Source organism: Corylus avellana, chromosome 4 (genome assembly GCF_965113065.1).
Source record: "Corylus avellana chromosome 4, dhCorAvel1.hap1.2, whole genome shotgun sequence".
Classification (NCBI taxonomy): domain Eukaryota; kingdom Viridiplantae; phylum Streptophyta; class Magnoliopsida; order Fagales; family Betulaceae; genus Corylus; species Corylus avellana.
In genome coordinates, this window is record NC_142493.1 from 10,585,285 (window position 1) to 10,609,701 (window position 24,417).

Here is a 24,417-nt window from a genome sequence, read left to right on the forward strand (position 1 = left end):
TGATTTTCCATCTTTTATAACAGATGGAAGGGAATTTATTATATCCAATAAGATTTTGTGAAGTCTGCCGTGACATTTAACTGCTCTTTTAAATCGACTGAAAAGCTTTAAGGCCTTCATTATATTGGTTGGCATATAATTATAAATAGACTTCTGGTTAAAATTTGGAGACAAAAGTATGAACAGGTGTACTTGGCAAACGGAAAACTCATAGAAATGACGGTGGGAACAGGGTCATCGTTTCCTTAGTTTTTGAGGGTAAGATTGTCTTTTTACTTTATATATATATAATTTGACCCTTAAAACACACACTCCTTTCCGGTTCAAATAATTGGACAATATCTGATTCCGTTGTACTGTTCTTCGATCGTTACTTGATGCTTGAAGCCTTGAAGCATTGAAGAGATAGAGGAAAATAATTAAAAAGGGTGCAGTAATTTCGTAAGAATAATTTGCATTTTAAAAAGATATCGCAGAACGTCAGGCATTTGACATTGCGATTTAAAAATCACTTAATTTTAAATAGAAAAAATATATGTGATTTGTATAAGCAGTTTAGGGAGGAACTTATTTGAAAATGTGCAAATTTAAACTAAAACTACGATTTTGCATAACAAATATTTGATAAAAAAAAAATTATTTTTTAACATGTTTTACCAAATGTTTTTGCGATTTTAAAAAGTAGTGAGTTTAAAAACACAATTTTTTAAATCGCATTTATTATAACCGCAATTCTAAATATACCCAAACAGAAGTGAGAGAGTGATAAATAAGAATCAACAATGGATTAAGGGGTGCTTGAATCTTCCAAGAAAAGAATAAATAGATAGAGTAAAGAGGTTTGATAAAGGCACAACACAAACCCAACTTAAAACCAACTTCTCTCCTACATGGCATTTATTTATTTTTTTATTATATTTTTTTTAAAACCAAATTAAAGGCTTGTAAAAATCAAATTTCAGAAATCCTAAAATTCCTCTCTCAGTCCCTCGCTCTCCCTCCCACGCTCACCCTCTCTCCTCCGGCGAGTTCATTGGCCACCGGAAATCCCCTCTCAGTCTCTCGCTCTCCCTCCCGTGCTCACCCTCTCTCTCCTCCGGCGAGTTCTTCGGCCACCGGAAATTCTCTCTCACTCCAGCACTCTCCCTCCCGCGCTCACCCTCTCTCTCCTCCGGCGAGTTCTTCGGCACCGGCGAAGCTATCCGTCCACTGTCTCTCTCACTCCGGCGACGTCTACAGCCACCGGCGAAGCTCCTGTCTCTCTCTCACTCCGGCGAAGTCGAAGGCTCTCTCTCTCCTCCACCGGTGGTAAGTAATCCCTCTCTCTCATCCACATTCAAAATCTAGGGCTTTTTGATTTATGTGTAGTGGGTGCTAGAATAGTGTATTAGATTTATATGTATTTAGGGTTTAGATTTCTGTTTTTTTGAATATTATTGCTCTCTTTGTATCGACCAAGGTCCATTCTCTTGTTCTCGAAGAGGTCTTCTTTATGAATTCAAAAGACATAGTTATAACAGAGGAACACAAATGGTTTGCAAGTGCTTAAAAACAAATGGAAAATGGTGAAATGGAATTTATACAGTTCTTTGGAATATACCTCTGAGAAATCCATCTGGGGTTTCATGAGTGGACTACCTTCAAGAATCCTATCTCCATATGAATTAATGGCTGCTTTAACTGACCCAATTCTTCATCTGTTACCTAGCTTTGCTCTATCCATTCCAGCCTGTTTGTTCTAAACACAAAAAAAAGTGAAAATTATTTGCACTTGCTCAGTCTTTAGCTCAAATTTGGAAATTGAAGCCAATTTTGTGGAAACCAAAACTTTTCCAGAATATTATTATTCTTAAATGCTGTTGATTAAGTATATGTAATCTCACCTCAAAAAGTTTTTCACATAGAGCTCATAAAAGTGGTCTGTGAGTCCTTATACATTTGTTAGCTTCTAAGAAATAAGTTATATATAATATTATTCTTAAGTAACTTTTCCAGAATATTATTCTTAAGCACTGACAATTTGATTAGTTAAAAAAGGAAGATAAGTTAATAGTCGATCTGATTTTTTTAGAGGAGAAAAAGGACAGATAGTTCATTGTAAAATTAGCATACCTATAATCCCCAGGTAATATAGGCAAAATTTTCCGAACTGGCCATGTTATAGAATCTTCAATAGCATCCCGTATGGTTTCCTGAACAAAATAAATTTCATTAGATTCCTAATGCTTGTTCATGATTTAAGCATTATGGGCTTAAGATATAATGACAGAATGCAGTGCAGGCAAAGTGATTCACATCTGTAGTAATATCACATGTGATGTTCTATTCCATCCCATCTGAAGTTCCTGCCTGCAAATGTGAGTTAACATAGCCTGGACTACTCCACCTGATATTGTTGATTCCTTCCAGAAAGTATTGGGCAAGTTATAAGACCAAAACATAACTTCTCTTCCAAGATTAGTCCAATAACACACGGATAGCCTTAAATGCCATCTGGCACCTGGTTGTGTGGAATTTGAAGCTAGTGAAAATCTTGCTAGATCTGAACATGCTGGTTTATGAGGCCAACCAACAGGATCAACAAAGAATTATAAGAACAAAAGGAAAAAAGAAAGAAAGAAAACAAGACAAACCCCATATCTGTGGAATATACCTTTTGAATTATACATTAGGTAAGTGGAAAAGTTTGAATTATACCTTTTGAATTTATATTCTAGTTTGTCTTTATAGTTCACACTGCTTTTTATAGTTCACACTGCTTATACAATAATATTTTGAATTATACATTAGGTAAGTGGAAAAGTTACTCATTATAGTTGCCTAAATGGACAAGGATGGTGAAGTTGAATCTTTGTATACACGTATTCCAAATGATGAAGATTTTTTGGAGCAAGATTGCCCTCAAATAGGTTTGACTTTTCATCTTTTGTTTGTGTTATAATTTTGCTTTGACACACCAAGATGGCTTTTAACTTTGTATCCCGTTTTGATAGATGTGGATGAAGAAGTTGAAGAACAAAATGTCTTAAGGATCACTTGTTCGGATGAAGAGTTGGATGGGGATGAAAGTTCGAATGAAGAGTTGGATGGAGATGAAAAATTTGAAGAAACAGAGATGATCGGTGGGAATGAAAAAGTTGAAGAACCAAGGATGACTTTTCATCTTTCTTACTGTTTATGAAAGTTTTTTATAGGATTCTTTGATTTTTTGTTCATTTATTTTTTGGGGAAGTTGGATTTATGGGTTGCTAGTTGTTTTAGATAGTGGGGCCAAGGTTTGAGCAAACTAGATATTTTCAGTTGTGGAGTTGAACCTTTTTCTTCTTTTTTCCCTTCCCAACAGACATTTTCCCTAGTGTCATATCTTAACTCTTTGATGGACTAGTTACTTGGTTATATTGGTGTAGAATGAAAACAGTACTCCTTGGCGCTCTATCTATGAGAAGAGTTCATAGGCTGCATGAAAACTACATACATCCATCATAATGAAAAAAATAAGTTTTAAGGTTCTTAAACTCAGTATGTTTGTAATGATCATATTATATCAAGGTTCTTGATTTTGGTATTCATATTTGTTGTATTGGATTGAGAGTTGATAACTCTATTAATCTTTATTGTTGTTAAAATTGAGATATTCATTGTTTAACGACTTGCAGTCTAAACTAACGTTTTTCATGTCTTATAGGTAAGATCCGTTTTTGTGTGAGAAAAGAGAATATTAATCGAGACTAGTGAACCTAAATCAAAACTTATTAAGGCTCTTTAATTTTTTGTTCAAGAATGTTCTGTTGCGACATAAAGGCGAAAACCTTCTTTTTTTTCTTTTTTTTTTTGTGCTTTTATGAGTCTTTTGTGGTTTGGTTTTTTTGTTAATATTTTTATTTTGAGAAAAGAAAATAAAAATTTTAACAAACGAAGCCTCTAAACTCTCGGGGCTAGGTTATTTACCTCATAAGAATACGAGAATAACGAAATTTGTTAGACAATAGAGAATTATTCCAATGTTTTGAAGACTTAGTAAATTCAAGAAATATCCCTAGAGAAACTATAAAAGAGGTGTTCATTAGTAAAGGTATATTATACATCTGTTGGCTACAATTGTTAAAACTCAATACAAACATATATAAAGCAGGCAGTAAAAGGTGACTTTTATGTCATCAAATTAAGTGTAAGACATTATATATAAAATTTTCTATCTCCTATAGGCAAGCATATTGGATTCCAATTCAGCTCCATTTGCAGCAACAAAATCATAATTTCCTTTTGTGTTCAAGTCAAACTGTATCAAGCCCCCCTCAACTTTGAGCTTGACATCTTTATCTTCTTCTTCCTGGCCTCCCTGTGGGTAAATATGGATGCCTGATCCATTGGCCTTTCTGTAAATTTCATTCATCTGTAGCATGTTTTCTTTTCTATCTCCTTCATTCATATTCTCCATGAGGCTTGATAAGGCCAAATTGAAGTCAGTTAATTGTGCCTTTGCTGCTTCTATAGTACTAGGGCCATTCATATCAAGGGAAAGACTCTTTTGGGCTTTCTCTAATATAGCTTGCAAGTACTTCCCTTGAGCCTCTATTCTCATCTGCAGTTTCTTCTGTACCTAATGGTAATAATGTATAGATCAGCAACAGAGAATATATAACACTTTTCTTTGCATAAAGTAGCAAAATTTGTGGCAATATACCTCAAGCTGCTCTTGTAATCTTTTCTGAACTTCAAGCTGACACTTGAGTGCTTCTGCAATTGGGATTTCTCTGTTTCATTTGCAGCATTAGTTAGTGTGAAGGTGGTGTAATACAAAATAAGGTCACTGGATGAATCTGAAGAGATACTAGTTCTACAATTTAGATAGCACAACTGGTTTATTATTAGTGAAAATGAGGAAGGCCAGAGGAGGCAAAGGATACAACCACAAATAACAATTATTACAATCAACCCGACAACAAGCAAAGATGTCACTTAAAAAACCAACAATAGTGATGTCTGGCTTAGTGTCGTTTTAAAAAAACGACACTAGTAGCCGTCACTTGCAAGGGCAAATGACGCCTCTCATAATGAGGCGTTGATTGCATAGTGAATGAAACCTCTCAAGCGTCAAATAGTTGACGCACACTATTCAAGCTTCATCTTCCAAAAGGTGACGCATTGCCCTAAATGTCACCTTATGGTGACGTTTTTACTATACAAACATCACCAAATTTAAATCCAGTTATTATGTTTAGAGTCTTTTGCCAAATGTCACTATGCGAATGTCACTACATCAATTGTGACTTTTTTTGGGCCTAAAACATCATCTTCCAAGAGTCACTATTTTATGATTTTTTTGTAGTGAACGTATGTCACATCTTAGAAAGTGCTAATCACATTTGCGTTATTATTTTAAAAGAACTAGTTAATGTTACAATTGGAAACTAACAATTTTTTTGTTGATAAATAATGCATATTCATACAACGCTTAGAGGGGCGCAATTCATGTACCCAAGAAGTATATAAGAGATCCCTAATCCGAAGAGAAAGAAGAGCATAAACCTAGAAATTCAGAAAAATTAAAAATAGTTGGAGTAAGCCAAGCCACTCTCCATGAATACAGCATTTGTAATACCAACTTCTTCAAATGGATCAATCCTCTTTCCCAGTCATCAAAAATTCAAGCATTCCGCTCTAGCCAAATACACTACATCACACACAATGGAACCATCCGCTATAAGGGGAAACTAACACTTATATAACACCTTTACAATTCACCCACCTAATCTAAGACTAATTTTCTAAGTTGTCACAATCCCTCTCACTCAAATTTCTAACGTTCTCCTCCTTAGCGCCTATGTCAAGTTGCGATTCCCCAATATCACATGGTATTGCCAAATTGCTATTATCTCAAATGGACTAATCAACATTATAGTTAGTGCTCATTGTAATCACTTAAATAGCATAATCTCACTTAATAAGGAACCAACGTGAAACTTAGCATCTAACAATAAAATATGTTTAATAAAGATAAAAGCACAAAAAAAAAAAAAAAAACTCCCAAAATCCTAAAATTGAACTTAAATTACCATATATTTTTGAAAAAAGTAACAAAACCAACAAATGTGAGATTAATGGTTTCACATACGTACCCTTGTTCATTATCACCTCTTGAAGAATTGGGACTGGTCCCTGAGGAATGATTACCAAATTGTACACATGTGCCCCCTAAAGTTTACAAACGGCAATGTGTAACTACAGAGAATTTGAAGCATAAATGAAAAAGAAAAAGAAAATAAAAAATAAAGTTCCAAGCATAAGCAAAATTTTCTTAAGATATGTTCTATATACGTACATTAAAGTATTGCCTCTGGGAAACTTTTCAATTAATTACTTTCTTCGTAGAATTTGTGTGGGAATTCTAAAATTTTTCTGAACAGGAAATTTCTAATGGACTCACCACTGCTCTCGTTGGCTTGTTCTGCCGTACATTGTCTTCTTGATTGTTGTCCAAGTCTGTACTTCTGCATATTCATCTAAGTTAACACGTGAAATATTTTTAAAAAAATATAAGCAAAATTAGTCGTTTTAATTTATCTGCTTACAATCAGTTTCATTTTAATATTATAGGAAGCGAATTGTAAATCAGGTAACTCACTGAGACTAATTTTCAAAACCGCACATTTGACACCTAAAAAGGCCATAAAGTACAATTAAATGTCAATGCCCAGGTTCAGTGGAAAGAGAAAACTTTCCTATAACACTAAAATTGCATCAATACAATAATACATATAATCTCCAACAAGAAGTTCCAAATTTTAAAACGATGCTTTACCTTACCGCAGCACAAGCACTCCCCACCAAAAACAAATATTCACTACCCAATCAAACATAGAACTAAAAAACAATAAAACCACCAAAACTGCCAGCTTTCTCGGCATCCAACCAAACAAAAACACATCAAAGACATAGAGGCCGAGAAAACAAAACCAAAACCCTAATCAGAAGAAAAAAAAATCAATAATAAAAAGATCTAACAGGGGGATTTGAGTTTATAAGGAAGAAGATACACCAGGATGAGATCGAAGGGGGTGGCCTGGTCGACCTTGACGAACTCGGCGTCCCAGGCCTTGAGGTCGTCGTCGGAGGTGGAGCGTTCTTCGGACGCGGCGGCTGCTTTGGGAGTCTCGACGTGCTTCTTGCAGTACTCGGTGGCCGAAGATGTCGCCGGAGTGAGAGAGACAGAGACGGAACCTTGCGCCGGAGGAGAAAGAGGATGAGCGCGGGAGGGGGAGGGGGAGCGAGAGACTGAGAGGAATTTTGGATCTGAAAGGGGAAAAGACAGCGTGAATGGTTTAAAATTCAAACTTTTATTTTTTTATTATTTTTAAATGCCATGTAGGAGAGAAGTTGGTTTTAAGTTGGGTTTGTGTTGTGCCTTTAACATTTTCCTAGAGTAAAAGGGAGAAGAAAAGAATTACATTTGCATCCTGACTTGGTGTTTGAAACTTCCAAGAAGAAAAGAATAAATAAAAAAAGCAAAAGAAAGAAGAAAATAATCTACAATAGCTTTTGCCTTCTGTCAAAAGAATCCACAATAGCTTTTGCCTTGCATGTGTCTTGGTGCTTAAAGGGTAGAAGAAAATAAAAGAATAAATAAACAGAAAAAAAAAAAGAGAAGAAAAGAAGCCACAATAACGTTTGCCTTATGTGAAGAGAGAGAAAAAAAAATAATAATAAAGAGATATGAAAAAAGTTGAAATTTATTTCATGAAAATTCAGTTTTTCACTCCAAATTTAAAATTTTGACTTTGCTCATATATATCTTATACTTTGTCCCACGTTGAAAAGATATGAGGATTTTTTTTATGCTTTTTAAAGAATTGTCTTTCGCTTATCCTATAATGGTACATTTTTTATGCTAGTGGTGTCACTACAATTCTGTAGAAGATATATTTTTGAAAATTGAGGTACATTTTTTCTTCTCTTTTCTTCAATGGTATTACACAATTTTTTGTTCAGAATTTGCAATATGCACACTACATTTAGTTACTATTGTACCTTGAAGATCAAATTGTTGTTGCTCCCTTTTTGCAAAACTTTTTGTATACGTAGAAGGCAATATTTTTATAAGAGATAAATTCATATTCGTCTTACTGTCTATAGATCAGTCATTCCCTTTCAGTTTCTGATTCTACTTTCTTTAACTTCGTTCACAAATGATTGCGGCTTGATGCTTGAAGCATTAAAGAGAAGAAAAGAATAAATAGAGAGAGTAAAAATAAAGAAAAAAAATAAAATCTACCAAGGGTTGTAGCTTGATGCTTGAAAACTTGAAGAGAAAAAAAGAAATAATAAACGAGGGTATTAAAACAAGAGTTACAATAACTCAAAAGACAAAGAACTCAAGGATCAAAAGTTATAGTAACTCAAAAGACAATGAATTCTTGCAGTGGCGGAAATACAAAATATGGTAAATACAATCAAAAAATAAGTTATCAGGGGTTACCAGGGGCGTAAAAAATTAATTAATTTTTTTTCTCTTTATGTATTATATATATTTTTTATAATACGGTAAATACAATAAAAAAATAAGTTATATCATAATATATGTATCACAAATCAAATCAAACTCATCAAATTACCAAAAAAAAAAAAAAAAAAACAAAAATCAAAGTAACTATTAAAATTTTTCATCTAACGACGTCACAAACACATAATAATTTAAACGAAATAAACTAAGCACAATTAAATGACTACTAGTGTCTAAGAAAAATGAGTACTTTTAGTGGGCTATTAGCATACGGCTATTTCTTTTAGAAAAGCCTCAAATCTCAAAGCATAAATTATGTTAGAGTTTAAGCCTACATAAAAGAGACTAGAGTCTAAATTTAGCAAAAAAAAAAAAAAAAAAAAATCACATTTATCTATAAACTATGACTAGAAACACTAAAAAATTCACCCACTATCTTTTTTCAATAATAAACTATTATCTATTCTCTCTCCACTAATAAAATATAACTTTATTTTATCTCTTTAATAAAAAATAGCCTCATTTCTTTACATAATGGCCATTTTAACGACCAATAGAAGGTCAAGGGTGCCCCTGGTAATTTTTTTTTACTAGGGGCACTCATAAAATTCTGATTGAAATGCTTAATAATTTTTTTAAAAAAAAAATTTACCAGGGGCGCCTACCCCCAGGTCGCCCCTGTGTAAATCCGCCACTGAACTCATGAGACAAGAGTTACAATAACTCAAAAGACAAAGAACTCAATAGTCAAAAGTTATAACAACTCAAAATGCTTGTAACGTTTATACTCTTTCTCTATAAATAGAGTATTGTACACCATCAAATAAATCAAGGAAAGATGTAGCCAAAAAAATGCAAGGCTTGATGTGTGGACGTAGGCCATAGGCTGAACCACCTTAATTCTCTGAGTCTTTATTCCTTGCTCTCATCTCTCTTAAATTATAATTTCTAATATGGTATCAGAGCTATAGGCTAATGCTAATTATCGATCTTGTGATTTTTTTTTTCTCTTGCCGGCCAAAAAGTTGCTGATGTTCTAGTACGGCCATAGTAGCCGATGCCGGCCAAGAGTTGCCGACGTCCAAGTTTCGGTCATAACAGCCGATGTTCCAATTCAGTCCATAGAAACCATTTCTCAGCCCTTTGATGTTCAAGATCAAATCTCAACGTACATGATCTACCGCTGGGTTTGCAGGGGCGTATTGAGACAAGAGTTACAATAACTCAAACGATAAAGAACTCAAGAGTCAAAAGTTACAATAACTCAAGAGACAATGAACTCAAAAGTCAAGAACTTAAGTGATAAGAGTTACAAATGATACATTAAGTTTATTGATGTTAATGTAAAAGCAGAAATGCTTGTAACGTTCATACTCTTTCTCTATAAATAAAATATTGTACACCATCAAATATATCAGTAGCTAAGAAAAAGCAAGGCTATATGTGTGGACGTAGGCCATAGGTCGAACCACCTTAATTCTCTGAGTTTTTATTTCTTGTTCTGATCTCTCTTAAATTACAAGCTCTAATAGAGGGAAGAATAAAGAGGGAGAGGGGGAAGAAGAAAGAATCCAGGCCGTTGTGACTTGGTGCATATGCTTGAAGCCTTTAAGAGAAGAAAGTAATAAATAAATAGAGGAAGAAAAGAATCCACAAAAGGCTTGCGGCATGGAACTTGAAGCCTTGAACTTTAAGGGACCAAATGATAAAAAAAATAAAAAAGACGTGAAAAGACATCACAGTGTACGTTAATTACTGAAAAAGGAACAAAGAGAGAGAGAGAGGAAGAAGAAAATAATCCACAAAGTGTCGAAGGGTACTTGCAAGGTACAAATAGAGAGCAAGTCTGAAAGAAAGAAAGAAGCAAGAAAGAAAACAGCAGAGAAAGAAATTTATACACATAGAGAGAGAGAAAAGGAAATAATTTACAGTGTGTGTGTTGTGTGCGTGTCAAAGATGAGTACGAGAGTGAGAGAAATATTGGAGGGGATGTGGAGCAATAATCTCGACCACAAGCATGCATTGAACTTTATAGAAGATCTGAAAATTGACGGAGAGACGAAGGAAGCTGTTTGCCAGGTATGTGAGGAACCCCCATCGGGTTCCGGTTACAAATGCTCCCAGTGCAACTTCCTTTGCCATAAATCATGCTTCGACTTACCCGACCACATACGACATCCCTTGCACCCAAACCACAATCTTGCTATTGCACTGCCATTAGTTTCTGATTACTGTGTTGCTTGCGGTAAATCTTGCAGAAGTTGCTTTGTTTACAGGTGCAATTACCGTTATGGTAGTTGCAATTTCAATATTGACATTAAATGTTCTTCTCGCTGGCGAGTAAATAAGGATGATTGTCACCAGCACGCATACGTTCCCATCTTAAAAAATATTCAATTCACTTGCGAAGCATGTGGCGAGAACAGCGGCGACCAAGGCAAGGACAAGGTATGCCTATATTGTAGCATATGCCAACTCTCGATTCATGCCGATTGTGCTTCATTTTTACGCACCATCAAAGTTAGAGATCATCGTCACCCACTCACTCTCACCTATTCCGTTCATCAAGTTAAGAAGCATGTTGGCATGTATATGTTATGTAAACTATGCTATAAAGAGGCGGATGCAGAGTATGCAATTTATTATTGTAAAAAATGTAATTATGCTGCTCACTTGAAATGCACAAGAGGCCGTGACTCGCGAGAGTACAGGAATGCAATCATTGGGTCGGTGCGCGCTGGATTCATTGGCAATGTGACGGGCATCATCAAGGATACCAATCGAGAAGAGAACCAAAAAGATCAGCCTCCAGAGATGAAACATTTTAGTCATCAACATGATTTAGTTATCAACTATGAGGAAGTTAAGAATGATAAACTTTGTGATGGGTGTATGCAATTGATCTCCCCTCCGTTTTACAATTGTTCCCAATACAACTTCTTTCTTCACAATATATGTGCTAAACTGCCCACAAAGGCTAGGCACCCGCTTGTCTCAATTCCTATGACCCTCTTGTCACAGGCACCTTCCTCTAATGGCGTGTTCAAATGTTTTTTTTGTAAACAATATCGCCATGGATTTGCCTACAAGAATGAAGTCACTGGGTGCCTCATTGACATTCAATGTTTTGCATTACAAGAAACCTTTCAACATGTGGCTCACCAACACCCCTTGTCTTTGGCCGAGACTTATGGTGATCAATCCTGCACATTTTGTTGGGAGGAGGGTAGTTTTGTATGCTCCCCTTGCAATTTCGTCTTGGGTTTTAGTTGTGCAATTCTTCCACCCATAGCTAACCATGCTTATGACGAACATCCCCTCAAACTTACCGTGGAAGACAATTTTGGAGAATATTATTGTCTAATTTGTGAACAAGAAAGAGATTCAGATCATTTGTTCTATTATTGTGCAAAATGCGACTTTCCTGGTCATCCTCAATGTGTTATTGGTAAGTATCCATACATTAAGTTTGGAAAAACTTATAATGATGAACATCATCAACACCCTTTAACCTTTGTACGAAAAACTGTGTACTCCCCTCCATGTGATGGTTGTGGCGGTCAATTCGACGGGGTGGCCCTAGAATGTACTCAATGTAAATTGACTGCTCACCCGAGGTTTTGTTTGCAAGAACAAGATGAAGATGAAGATGATGAAGATGGAGATGAAGATGAAGATGGAGATGATGAAGATCATGAAGATGAAGATGGAGACGATGAAGATGAAGATGGAGATGATGAAGATCATGAAGATGAAGATGGAGACGATGAAGATGAAGATGGAGATGATGGAGATGGAGATGGAGATGGAGATGATGATGATGAAGATGGAGATTATGAAGATGGAGATGGAGATGATGAAGACGGAGATGATGAAGATGAAGATGAAGATGGAGAAGAACAAGATTGTTTGGAAAAGTGGAAAAGTATATAATATGGAATAAAGTGATACGTGGCAAGCCTCATGCACGCATAATAGGGAGGGGATGAGGTAGTAAGTGATCCTTGGGTATCTGCACCAAGAAGTTACCTTCAACTGATAAACTACAAGTATCGTGCAACAAGGAACTTTCAAACAGAGTTGTTATTGAGTGTTTTTTTTAAGTAGATAAGAACATGTTGTTATCGAGTTGTTACCAGAATAAGAAGATTAACCTCATAAGTACTATCTTAATATCTTTAATATTTATCTTCGTTAATAATTGTCAAGTGTCAGTAGCAGGTTAAATCTCTCTGAGTGTAGCTTCATTCTTATCACAATGCTTTGTAAGTCTCTCTCTCACTCTCTCTCTCTCTCTATATATATATAGCCCGATTGGGTAGTTAATTATCTCAACTCTTGTGTATTGCTGAGAGGTCTAGGTACCTCGAATTAATTGAATCAGTATTATTGATTTCAAAGTATCTTGATTCGAATTAAACTCTTATTTCTATATATATATATATTACATGTCTCGTATAAATCTGGTTGTTAACGGAGTGATTTTGAGAACTATGCCATCAATGTGTTATTCCAGAATTTCAACTTTTAAAGACACCCTTAAACATCAAAATCTTGAGTTTGTTACCCAACTCTTTGTGCCCTCCAATAATAGATAGACACCTCAGCATAAAACACCATATTTTTCTTACATCTCGTAGTAAAAAAAAGTAATTTTTATTAGATTTATCAAAATGCTCACAATTACTTCGTCCCCCAACAAAACAGTTCCTCAGCTTCTTATAATCGAATCCACATATACATTGGTTGAGTGAGAAGAAATTAAAGACCAAAGTACCCTCACGGTCCTCCTGAATGGCCATCTAATTTATGTATTTCGTCTACCAAGTGGAGCCTCTAGATGTAAAGCTTGAACACACTTCGAGAAAGAGAAATGCTAGGTTTATAAAAGAAATTACCATAAAATAACGTTGATGATTAGGTTTCTTAAAATTTAGATTTATCTCATTTTCAAGAATGTTGTGCTTGTAAATGTTTTGTTTTGTTTTTTTATTTTTATTTTTTATTTTTTGTAAGCCTAAGATTTCTCTTGGAGAAAAGGCAGTAATAAACCGAGCTCGAGATGTTCCCAATCAAATCACTTATTCTTTCCAATCTTTAAATTATGATTTGATGGCTAAAATTATAACTAAAAATGAATTTTCACTATCCCCCAGTTATAGGCGAGGGGTGACCGGTCTAGTCCGTTTAAATTAGCTATCTAAATTACTTTAAATTTGGATAATTATTATAAGAGAGATTATTTGGAATCTAGCTATCCAAAAAATATTGGGATTGTCCAACAAACCCAATCATGTCAAACAAAGTTCAAATACACCATATAACCTCTCCAGAGGTTCTTACGGAGGAATAGCCAACCACCTCGTTAAACACGCAATGAAATCTTGTAAGGGGTGTTTACTGGCAATGCAGATTTACAATGGATCTTATGGCAAAATGAAGGAAGGTTGAAGCTGATAATGGAGAAAAACACAGTGCAATAACATTAAAGATAAGCTGCTTCGAGAGAGCTACTCTCCATAGACTCAGGTAATACAAATATTCCTAAATCTGCTCTCTACCCCCTCTGGCCTAGCCCTTATATCCAGCATTCTCTTAGAATCCTTTCTAACAGAATTCCACCTATTCACACAAGCTGACAAACGACAGCTTGAGGGAATATTACAAACACAGCAGCGTGAACACAAAACGTAAATACAAAGTAAAATGACCAGGTAAATGAAATAAAGCATTTTAATGATAAGGGATGCCAGTTGTGCAGAGCAGTCTTCTAGAGTCTTCCCCTTCCTCTTCACACGTGTCCTGCCACTGAGTGACTCACCACCATAGCCCAGCTCCACCAACAGCACCCGTAACAAGTCTCCCCCCTTCAAAGCACCTTGCCCACAAGGTGCGAGTATTGATTTTGTAAATTCCAGAGGTTCTCCCAAGCGTCATCCTTAGACGGAGCACCCTTCCAATAAATCAAAACTTCGGTAACAGCCCTGCCCTTCTTTTTTATCAAACACCGATCCAGGAGTAGTTCAGGCTTTGGCTTGAGTTCTCCATGTATATCAACAGGAGGCAGTGTTGGTAGTGGTGTGGAGTGTTTGCCCAATTTTTACTTAAGGCATGAAACATGGAAGACCGGATGGATGCGTGCATCAGGGGGTAAATTCAGTTTATATGCAACAGAACCAATCCTTTTCAGAATTTGGAGACAGCTTTAGATTTTTTCGCATAGCAATTGATTTCTGTCGATAAGGTTGCAACCTAAGGTAAACCCAATCCTGTTCCTGGAATTCTCTCTCTGTTCTCTTCTTATCCGCTTGGGTCTTCATACGGTTTTGGGCTTGCTGCAGGTGTTCCTTCATAATAGTAATGACGGTGTTGCGATCTTTGAGCTGAGTGTCCACTGCCATGTTTGATGAGGTGCTAGGAACATACGATAATAGGGAGGGTGGAGGATACCCATAGACATCCTCAAATGGGGTCAATCCTGTAGAGGAATGGTGATTGGTATTGTACCACCATTCCACCATAGGAAGCCATGTGTTCCATTCCTTAGGTTTGGCTCCTGCATAGCACCTTAGATATGTCTCTAAGCATTTATTTAGTGCTTCGGTTTGCCCATCAGATTGTGGGCGATAAGCAGAACTGAAAGCAAGTGATATACTGTGAAGATGGAAGAGCTCTCTCCAAAAAGTACTAGTAAATGTAGGGTCTCAGTCAGAAACGATTGTCTTAGGCATGCCGTGTAGCTTGAAGATGTGAGTCAAAAAAATATGGGCCACTTTAGAAGCTGTATAAGGGTGGGAGAGAGATAGAAAATGGCCATCTTTTGTAAACCTATCCATAACTACTAGGATTACATTACACCCATAAGAGGGCAGCAACCCCTCTATGAAATCCATCAAGATATCCGACCAAGCTCTAGATGGAATAGGGAGTGGCTGTAGTAGCCCAGCAGGATGAATTGTCTCATGTTTGTTGACTTGGCATACCTCACATTCCTTGACTACCTTCTTGATGTCCTTCCGCATACCCTTCCAATAAAAATCCATCTTGGCTCTTTGAACAGTTTTGTGGTAACCAGAATGTCCAGCCGCGGGATTAGAGTGAATGTAGTCGAGGAGTTGTAGTTGGAATGGAGAACCTTTAACAACCCACAACCTCCCCTTCCTCAAAATCAGCCCTTGTTGTAAGGAGTAACCTTTAGGCGCAGAGTTGTCCTGTTGTAAGGCAATGAGTAAGGCCTTTGTCTCATGATCTTGTGAATAAGATTCCTTCAATTCAGCAACCCAAGATGGAGTTGGAAAGGAGACGAGGGAAATGGATAATTCCCCCTCTTTGCTTGTGTCTTCAAACTTCCTTGATAAGGCATCAGCCACCAAGTTCTCTTTCCCCTTCTTGTACTCTATTACAAAGTCATACCCTAAAAGTTTAGAAATCCACTTCTGTTGGGAAGTTGTACCTACTTTCTGCTCCAAGAGAAATTTGAGTGCTTGCTGGTCGGTCTTCACCTTGAAGGACTGTCCGAGTAAGTAAGGACGCCACTTTTGGACAGCCGAGATCAATGAAAGGAGTTCTTTTTCATATGTGGAGAGATACAAAGCCTGCCCTTTCAAAGCCTTACTAAAGAAAGTTATAGGATGCCCACCCTGCATCAAAACTGCCCCTAGGCCTATACCACAAGCGTCGCACTCAATAGTGAAGGTTTGAGTGAAATCCAGAAGTTGCAATACCGGAGGACTTGTGACAGCCTTCTTTAGTTTGTTAAATGTTGCAGTAGCCGAGGGGGTCCAGGAAAAAGAATTCTTCTTAAGGAGAGCTGTGAGAGGGGCAGCTATCACCCCATAACCTCGAATGAACTTCCAGTAGTAGCCCGTCAATCCCAAAAATCCTCGTAGGGACTTGATGGAATGAGGAAGTGGCCAATGCAGCATAGAGTCAAGCTTAGATGGGTCAGCCCGTACACCTTGGCTGGATACCAAATGACCCAAGTAGTCAATCTCCAAGACGCCGAACTTGCATTTAGAAGCCTTAGCAAACAGACTGTTAGTTTGTAATACACCCAAAATTGTTTCTAAGTGTGTTAGGTGCTCTTCCAATGACTTACTATAGACCAGTATGTCATCGAAGAAAACCAAGACAAATTTCAGTAGAAAAGGCTTGAATAGGTCATTCATTAAACCTTGGAATGTTGAGGGTGCATTGGTGACACCGAAGGGCATGACAAGAAATTCATAGTGCCCTTCATGAGTCCGAAATGCTGTTTTAGGCACATCCTTCGGTCGGACTCGTATTTGGGGATACCCGGATCTCAAATCCAGCTTAGAAAAAATTTGAGCTCCAAAGAGCTCATCCAACAGCTCATCGATGATGGGAATAGGATATTTATCCTTGATGGTGTCTTGATTTAGAGCCCTGTAGACGACACACATACGCCAACTTCCATTCGCCTTACGAACCAACAAGACTGGGGAGGAAAAAGGACTTTGGCTAGGCCGAATTACCCCTGTCTGCAAGAGTTCTTTCATAATCTTTTCAATTTCTGACTTCTAGAAGTAAGGGTACCTATAGGGTTGTTAAGTACTAAAATATTCATATTTTTAGCCCTTAACTTACATGTTTTAATCCTTTAGTTTTAGTTAATTAGGCCATTTTAGTTATTTTATGTGTTTTCTTTGATTTTGTAGGTCATTGGAAGAAAAAGAAGCAATCTCAGAAGTTTTGGACTTAAAAAGAGCAATTTTGAATTTTGGAAGGTTCTGGTAGAGCGATCGATCGTAAGGGAGCTGTGATCGAGTGCACTACAGGCGAGGATGGCACATTGCAAGACAACCACGATCGAGCACAAGCACCAAGAGGATCGATCGCAGACTTGCGATCGATCGTACACGGGCTGCGATCGACTGCACCCATGCGTGATGGCCAAGACAGCCGCCAGCCTTAATAAGGAAAGAGCAACTTTTAGGGTTTTGTAGCTTAGTGCGAACTAGGGCTCAAACCCTACGATTTTTAGGGGTTCTAGAGTATTCCTAAAGGCCTATAAATAGACCCTTAAGCCTCTAGAATAGAGACACTTTGCAAGGAGAAGAATTGGAGCTCTTCAAGTTCAAGTTTCGGGTTTATTCTTTTCCTTTCTTTATTTTAGTTTATGAAGATGTTTAACATCAACTTCATGTGTAACTAATTTATTTAGTGGGGCTAGATTGAAGCATTAGTTATGTTTAGTTGATATTCAATATTGGTGCATTTGGGATGATCTTGTTGTGATATCTAAATTGATTAATTCTTGTTTTCATGAATTCCTCATATGTATGTGTCTGATCAACATATGCATGTGGTATGGACTAGTTAGTTAAATCAATTTGGATGACCGAGTCCTGGGTTTAACATAAGTAACAAAAGATATCCACACCGGGTTCTTGGGTTAATCAACATGGGGAACCGGGAGTAAACACCCATGCCCTAGGCCTCATGTGTTTGTCAATTTCCACAATTTTATGCTTTCTTAAAGAACAACTTAGTAGACACCCATGCTAAATTCTTTAAGAAAGAAAAGAATTAAAGTAGACACCCATACCTAATTCGTTGCTTAAGGAAATGAATAGCTTAAGGAGTAGACACCAATGCCCTTAGGTTGACAAACATTAGATATTCATAACATGATCAAAACATTGGCATATTCATATATTAAGCTAAATATAATTAGTGGTGGATATTAAAGCCCTATCATTTTATCATTATCAACTCAAACCCAATCTTTGTTTTATTTTACTTTTGGAATTGATTTTAGGAAAAATTTAGCAATCCTCGTGGGAATGACCCCGTATTTGCACACTATGCTACTGTGTTGACCTCGTGCACTTGCGGGTAAAATATCTGATTATTTGCCTATTAATTTAGGTAGGTAATTGTGACAACAGGTTTTTGGCGCCATTGCCGGGGATTGCGGCAAATTTTGTTTAAAATTATTTTCCTTTAGTTGTGTTATTTTAATTTTTAATTTTCAATTTTGTTTTTATCAAAAATATTTTCTGTTGATTCTTAACTTTTTTTTGTTTTCTGTTTCAGGTTTGCAGACTAGCATTCTGTTATTGCGATCGAACGCAGTTCCAGGGAGCATCCGGACCAGCAGCACTAAAGCTGCTTTGACTGAAGAAGCAATTCAATTGATGCAAGGTCGTCGATCTTAAGATTCAACCGTCATTCCACTCGGTCCTGAAATTGAGGGGACAATTCGACAAAGACCTAGAGACAAAGAAGAAGAGGAAGAAATTGAGAACATAATGGAAGATTTGCAAGAGAATCCACCAATAATGCCAAGACCACTAGATGCAAATCCACCACCGGTGCGGAGACCGATGAAGCAAGCGTTCGTCCCAACGAACCTCAATCAACCCTCATGCATAGCATATCAACCGGAGGTGGAAGGAAACTATTATATTTCCCCTCAAATCCTCAATGCATTGACTCACTTCAGAGGCACAGCTATTGAGGATCCCAACTTGCATCTTAAAGAGTTCTTTGATCTATGCAAGTTGTAGCACATCCAAGGCTTAACTCCAAAGAAACTCAGGTTAGTTCTCTTTCCCTTCTCCTTGAAAGATAATGCTAAACTGTGGAATAATTCTTTGCCTGCAGATTCTATCCATACTTGGGAAGAATTAGCCACCAAGTTTTTGAAGAAGTTTTTTCCAGCCCAAAAGACAAGACAACTTAAAAGGGAACTTCAAATGTTCCAACAAAGAGATGGAGATCTTTTCTTTGAGGCATAAGATCACTTCAATTCATTGCTTCTAAAGTGCCCACATCACAACATCCCTCAAGATGATCAGGTACGAATTTTCTATGAAGGTTTAGATTATACTAACAAAGGGATGGTTGATTCAGCTTGTGGAGGAGCACTTATGGAAAAGAGTAGTGAGAAGCAATGAAGCTTTTTGAAACATTAAGTGAGCATTCCCAACAATTCTGCTCTAAAGGAAGGCAAGGATTAAAGAGCAAAGGCATGTATGAAGTGAACTTCAATGGAGGATCTCCAAATTAGATGGCTGCTGTGGAAAAGAAATTAGACATGATTGTCAAAGCCATGACTGCTCAAAAAATCTCACCTCTCCAAAAGGACACACCAATCCAGGTATGTGCTATATGTTCCTATTTAGATCACACTACTGTGTCCTTTATCTCCATTTACAGAGCAAGAAGAGGTGAATTATGTGGGACAAAACAATTACCCCCGCAAGAACAATCCGTACTCCAACACCTACAATTCAGGATGGCTCAACCATCCCAATTTCTCTTAGAGTAACAATCAACGACAACAGAAGGGGCCCCAATAAGCAAGCCAACTAACTCAAGAGTCAGAGTTGAACCAACTGGAGAATATGATACACAACCTGGTGACTTCACAACAGCAATTTACTGCTGATCAAAAACAATTCAATACAAAGACTGATCAAGCCATCCAAAGATTGGAAGTGCAAATCGGGCAGATGGCAAAGGAGCTGAGTGAAAGGAATCAGGGAGAATTTCCAGCCTAAACATTACCCAATCCAGGGAGTCACCAGCAGCTAAAAGTAGTCACAGTTCTCCGGAATGGCAAGGTCATAGGAACTGAAGAGCCAACTCAAGGATCTCCAAATGAAGCATCAACTTCCAAGGTAAACAAAATGGAGAAGGTGAATGCACCACCCTTCCCTCAAAGGTTAGTCAAACCAAAGAAAGAAAAGCAACTCATGGATATCTTTGAGAATTTGAGGAAAGTAGAAATCAATATTCCCTTGTTAGATGCAATCAAACAGATTTCTTCTTATGCTAAATTTTTAAAGGATTGTTGCACTAACAAAAGGAGATTTCAGAAGCATGAGACAGTGGCCCTAACAGAAGAGGTAAGTGTAGTTTTGTTGAGAAAATTACGACCAAAACTAACAAATCCGGGTAGTTTTACCATTCCTTGCAGGACAGGAGAACATCTTTTTGAGCATGCATTGCTGGATCTGGGAGCAGGGGTCAATTTGCTGCCTTACATGGTATATGAAAAGCTGGGTTTAGGGGAGCTTCAACTAACCTCTGTCACCTTGCAATTGGCAGACAGAAGCATCAAAAGACCAAGAGGTATACTTGAGGATGTGTTGGTAAAGGTAGGTACATTTATTTTACTTGCTGATTTCATAGTGTTGGATGTGGAAGAATCTCCTATGCCATCACTCTTGCCTATCATCTTAGGACGACCCTTTATGAGAACTGCTGATACCACAATAAGTGTGAAGAAGAGTACTGTAAGCATGAAGGTGAATGGTGAGACAATAGAGTTCAAAATATTTGATGCAATGAAATTACCTCATGATGATTTAGAGTGCTTAGATGTTTGCATGATCCAAGGTGTTAGTGAGCCAGTTTTGCAGGAACAACATAAAGATACATTAGAGACCACCCTCACCCATAGTTTCACAAGGCTAAACATTGAGCCAGAACCTGAAGATGTTATTGATGACATCAATGAAACCGTGCACCTCCTGGAGGCCTCTCCAAAATATTCAAGTAGGTACACTCCTCCCTTTGAGATTCTTGAGCCTACTAATACCTCTCTTGTTCCTTCTATTGTACAGGCACCAAAGTTGAAATTGAAGCAATTGCCAGAACACCTAACATATGCCTACTTAGGAGAGAACAAGACACTACTGGTCATAATTGCTGCAAATCTGAGTTGTGGGGAAGAAGAAAAGCTGTTGAGAGTTCTTAGAGAACATAAAACTGCTTTGGGATGGACCATTGCTGACATCAAAGGAATAAGTCCAGCCAAGTGCATGCATCAGATCTTCCTTGAAGACGAAGCAAAGCCAACCAGTGATGCACAGAGAAGACTCAATCCTTGCATGAAGGAGGTAATTAAGGCAAAAGTATTAAAACTGCTAGATGTGGGCATCATCTATCCCATCTCAAACAGTAAATGGGTCAGTCCAGTCCAAGTAGTGCCAAAAAAGAGTGGGATCACAGTGGTGAAGAATGAAGATGATGAGCTGATACCTACAAGAGTAACCACTGGGTGGAGGATATGCATTGATTACAGAAAGCTGAACAAGGTAATAAGAAAAGACCATTTTTCATTACCATTCATTGACCAAATGCTAGAGAGGTTAGCTGGCCATAGCCACTATTGTTTCTTGGATGGGTACAATGGCTATAATCAGATTGCAATAGCACCAGAGGATCAGGAGAAGACCACCTTCACTTGTCTTTTTGGCACATTCGCCTACAGAAGGATGCCATTTGGCTTATGCAATGCCCCAGCCACATTCCAAAGATGAATGATGAGCATTTTTTCAGATATGGTGGAGAAAACCATTGAGGTATTTATGGATGACTTTAGTGTTTTTGGGTCTAGTTTCGATGAATGCCTCAACCATTTGAAGAATGTTCTCAAGAGATGTGAAGAATGCAACCTAGTGCTCAATTGGGAAAAATGCCACTTCATGGTTCAACAAGGCATTATATTGGGTCATGCTATTTCAAGCAAGGGCATTGAGGTGGATAAAGCTAAGATAGACATCATCTCCAAACTTCCCCCACCTCGGACAGTGAAGGGGGTGAGGAGTTTTCTTGGACATGCCGGATTCTATAGAAGGTTCATCAAGGATTTCTCCAAGATCTCTAGACCCCTCTGTGCATTGCTAGGGAAGGAGGCCAAGTTTGAATGAACTAAAGAATGCATGACTGCCTTCAACACACTGAAAAAGCTGCTCACATCTGCACCAATAATGCGGGCACTTGATTGGAGTCTACTCTTTGAGCTCATGTGTGATGCCAGTGACTTTGCCTTGGGAGCTGTCTTGGGTCAAAGAATCAATAAGGTACCTCATGCCATTTATTATGCTTCTAGAACATTGAATGATGCCCAACTAAATTATTCTACTACTGAGAAAGAATTATTAGCTGTCATATTTGCTTTGGAGAAGTTCAGGTCGTACCTAATTGGTTCTAAGGTTATTGTATTCACTGATCATGTTGCTTTGAGATATTTGTTTGCTAAGAAAGATGCAAAACCTAGATTAATCAGATGGGTACTACTACTATAAGAGTTTGACCTTGAGATTAGAGACAAGAAGGGCAGTGAGAATGTGCTGGCAGATCACTTATCCAGATTACTCCATGAGGAGGAAGGAGATGAGCTCCCATTGAATGAAAATTTTCCTGATTAGCATTTGTTCGCAGTTGATATCCAACTCCCGTGGTATGCAGATATAGTGAATTATTTAACTACCAAGGTGTTTCCTCCAGGTATGTCTAGTCTAGAGAGGAAGAGGTTAATATCTATATCTAGACATACCATTGGGATGACCCCTATTTGTTCAAATTCTGCTCTGATCAAATCATTAGAAGGTGTGTCCCAGAAGAAGAACACTTGAGTATTTTGCAGCACTGTCATTAGTTTGCTTGTGGTGGACACTTTAGGGCCAAGAGAACAGCGCTTAAGGTATTACAATCTGGTTTTTATTGGCATAATGTGTTTAAAGATGCTTTCTTATTTTGCAGCTCTTGTGATAGATGCCAAAGGACAGGTAACATCTCATCCAGAAATCAAATGCCGCTACAAAATATTCAAGTGGTAGAGCTCTTCGATGTCTTGGGTATTGACTTCATGGGACCATTTCCTAACTCATTCGGTTATTTATATATTCTTGTGGGTGTGGATTATGTGTCTAAATGGGTCGAGTTGTCCCCTCATGGACTAATGATCACAAAGTGGTTGTGAAGTTTTTGCAGGAAAACATATTTGCTAGATTTGGGACACCAAGGGCAATCATTAGTGATGTAGGGAGCCATTTCAACAACTATGTCTTTACCTCAGTGATAAAGAAGTATGGCATCACTCACAAGGTTGGTACTCCATACCACCCCCAAACCAGTGGTCAAGTGGAAATCAGTAATAGAGAGATCAAAGGTATCCTTGAAAGGACAGTGAATCCCAGTTGGAAGGATTGGTCACTACGTTTGAACGATGCACTATGGGCTTATAGGACTGCTTACAAGACACCTATCGGTATGTCTCCATATCGTTTGGTTTTTGGAAAGGCATGTCATCTACCAGTGGAATTGGAACATAAAGCGTACTGGGCCATCAAGAAGTTTAATTTTGATATGAAGCAAGCTGGTGACAAAAGGAAGCTCTAACTAAATGAACTGGAGGAATTGAGGCGTGATGCATAGGAGAATGACAAGCTCTACAAGGATAGAACAAAGGCATACCATGACAAGCAACTGGTCAGGAAGGAGCTTCAAGTAGGCCAAAAGGTATTGATCTATAATTCAAGATTGAAACTTTTCCCTGGGAAGCTTAAGTCAAGATGGTCTGGACCTTGCCTTGTTACACAAGTATTCCCTCATGGAGCTTTGGAAGTCCACAACCCACAGACAAATCAGTCATTCAAAGTGAATGGACACAAAGTGAAGCCATACATTGAAACGAACTTTGCACCAAGAGATCAAGATTTGGCACTTCAGTCTGTCCAATATATAGCACCTCCATCTGGAGCATCATCTTCAGGACAGCATTGAGCAGGGACCACCGTCTGGCTGAAGACGTTAAACTTAGCGCTCATAGGAGGCACCCCATAGTTTATCCTTTTATTTTGTTTTGTTTAAGTGTGTTTTCAGTTAATCGTTTTATTTATCTTTAGTGCTTTGTTTCTTTTTACTTGTTTTTGTGTTTCCTTATTTTGCAAGGACAAGTGTGCTTTAATTCAAGTTTGGAGGTGTGCTATGAGCTATGCTTTCCAAGACAATGTCGTCTATCTCCCGGGTACACTCTTTCCTTAATTTAGACACATTGGGGACAATGTGTCATCTAAGTTTGGGGGTATGAGAACACATGTTGTTCACACACACTTTGTCCCAATTTCATGTTATTTGTTTTGTGTGTTTGTTTGTAT

At 37.6% G+C, this 24,417-nt stretch overlaps 2 protein-coding genes and 1 long non-coding RNA gene across 3 annotated transcripts; 2 read left to right on the plus strand and 1 right to left on the minus strand.

Moving 5' to 3' along the window:
- The first annotated feature begins 963 nt into the window (after positions 1 to 963).
- On the plus strand, positions 964 to 3,152 carry LOC148586270 (uncharacterized). The gene is made up of 4 exons (XR_015911950.1): positions 964 to 1,308; positions 2,282 to 2,672; positions 2,791 to 2,909; positions 2,994 to 3,152. It is a non-coding gene; the product is annotated as an uncharacterized LOC148586270 (long non-coding RNA).
- A 913-nt stretch (positions 3,153 to 4,065) lies between these two features.
- LOC148586271 (myb family transcription factor PHL11-like) lies at positions 4,066 to 8,113 on the minus strand. The gene is made up of 7 exons (XM_088515539.1): positions 8,029 to 8,113; positions 7,040 to 7,293; positions 6,626 to 6,637; positions 6,428 to 6,491; positions 6,120 to 6,195; positions 4,685 to 4,754; positions 4,066 to 4,600 (listed from the first exon to the last, which is right to left on the minus strand). The coding sequence occupies exons 1-7, from the start codon at positions 8,111 to 8,113 to the stop codon at positions 4,193 to 4,195; spliced, it is 969 nt and encodes a 322-aa protein (XP_088371665.1). The 3' UTR covers positions 4,066 to 4,192.
- A 2,376-nt stretch (positions 8,114 to 10,489) lies between these two features.
- LOC148586272 (uncharacterized) lies at positions 10,490 to 13,940 on the plus strand. The gene is made up of 2 exons (XM_088515540.1): positions 10,490 to 12,117; positions 13,913 to 13,940. Exons 1-2 carry the CDS (start codon positions 10,490 to 10,492, stop codon positions 13,938 to 13,940), a joined length of 1,656 nt encoding a protein of 551 aa, XP_088371666.1.
- Positions 13,941 to 24,417: the final 10,477 nt, after the last annotated feature.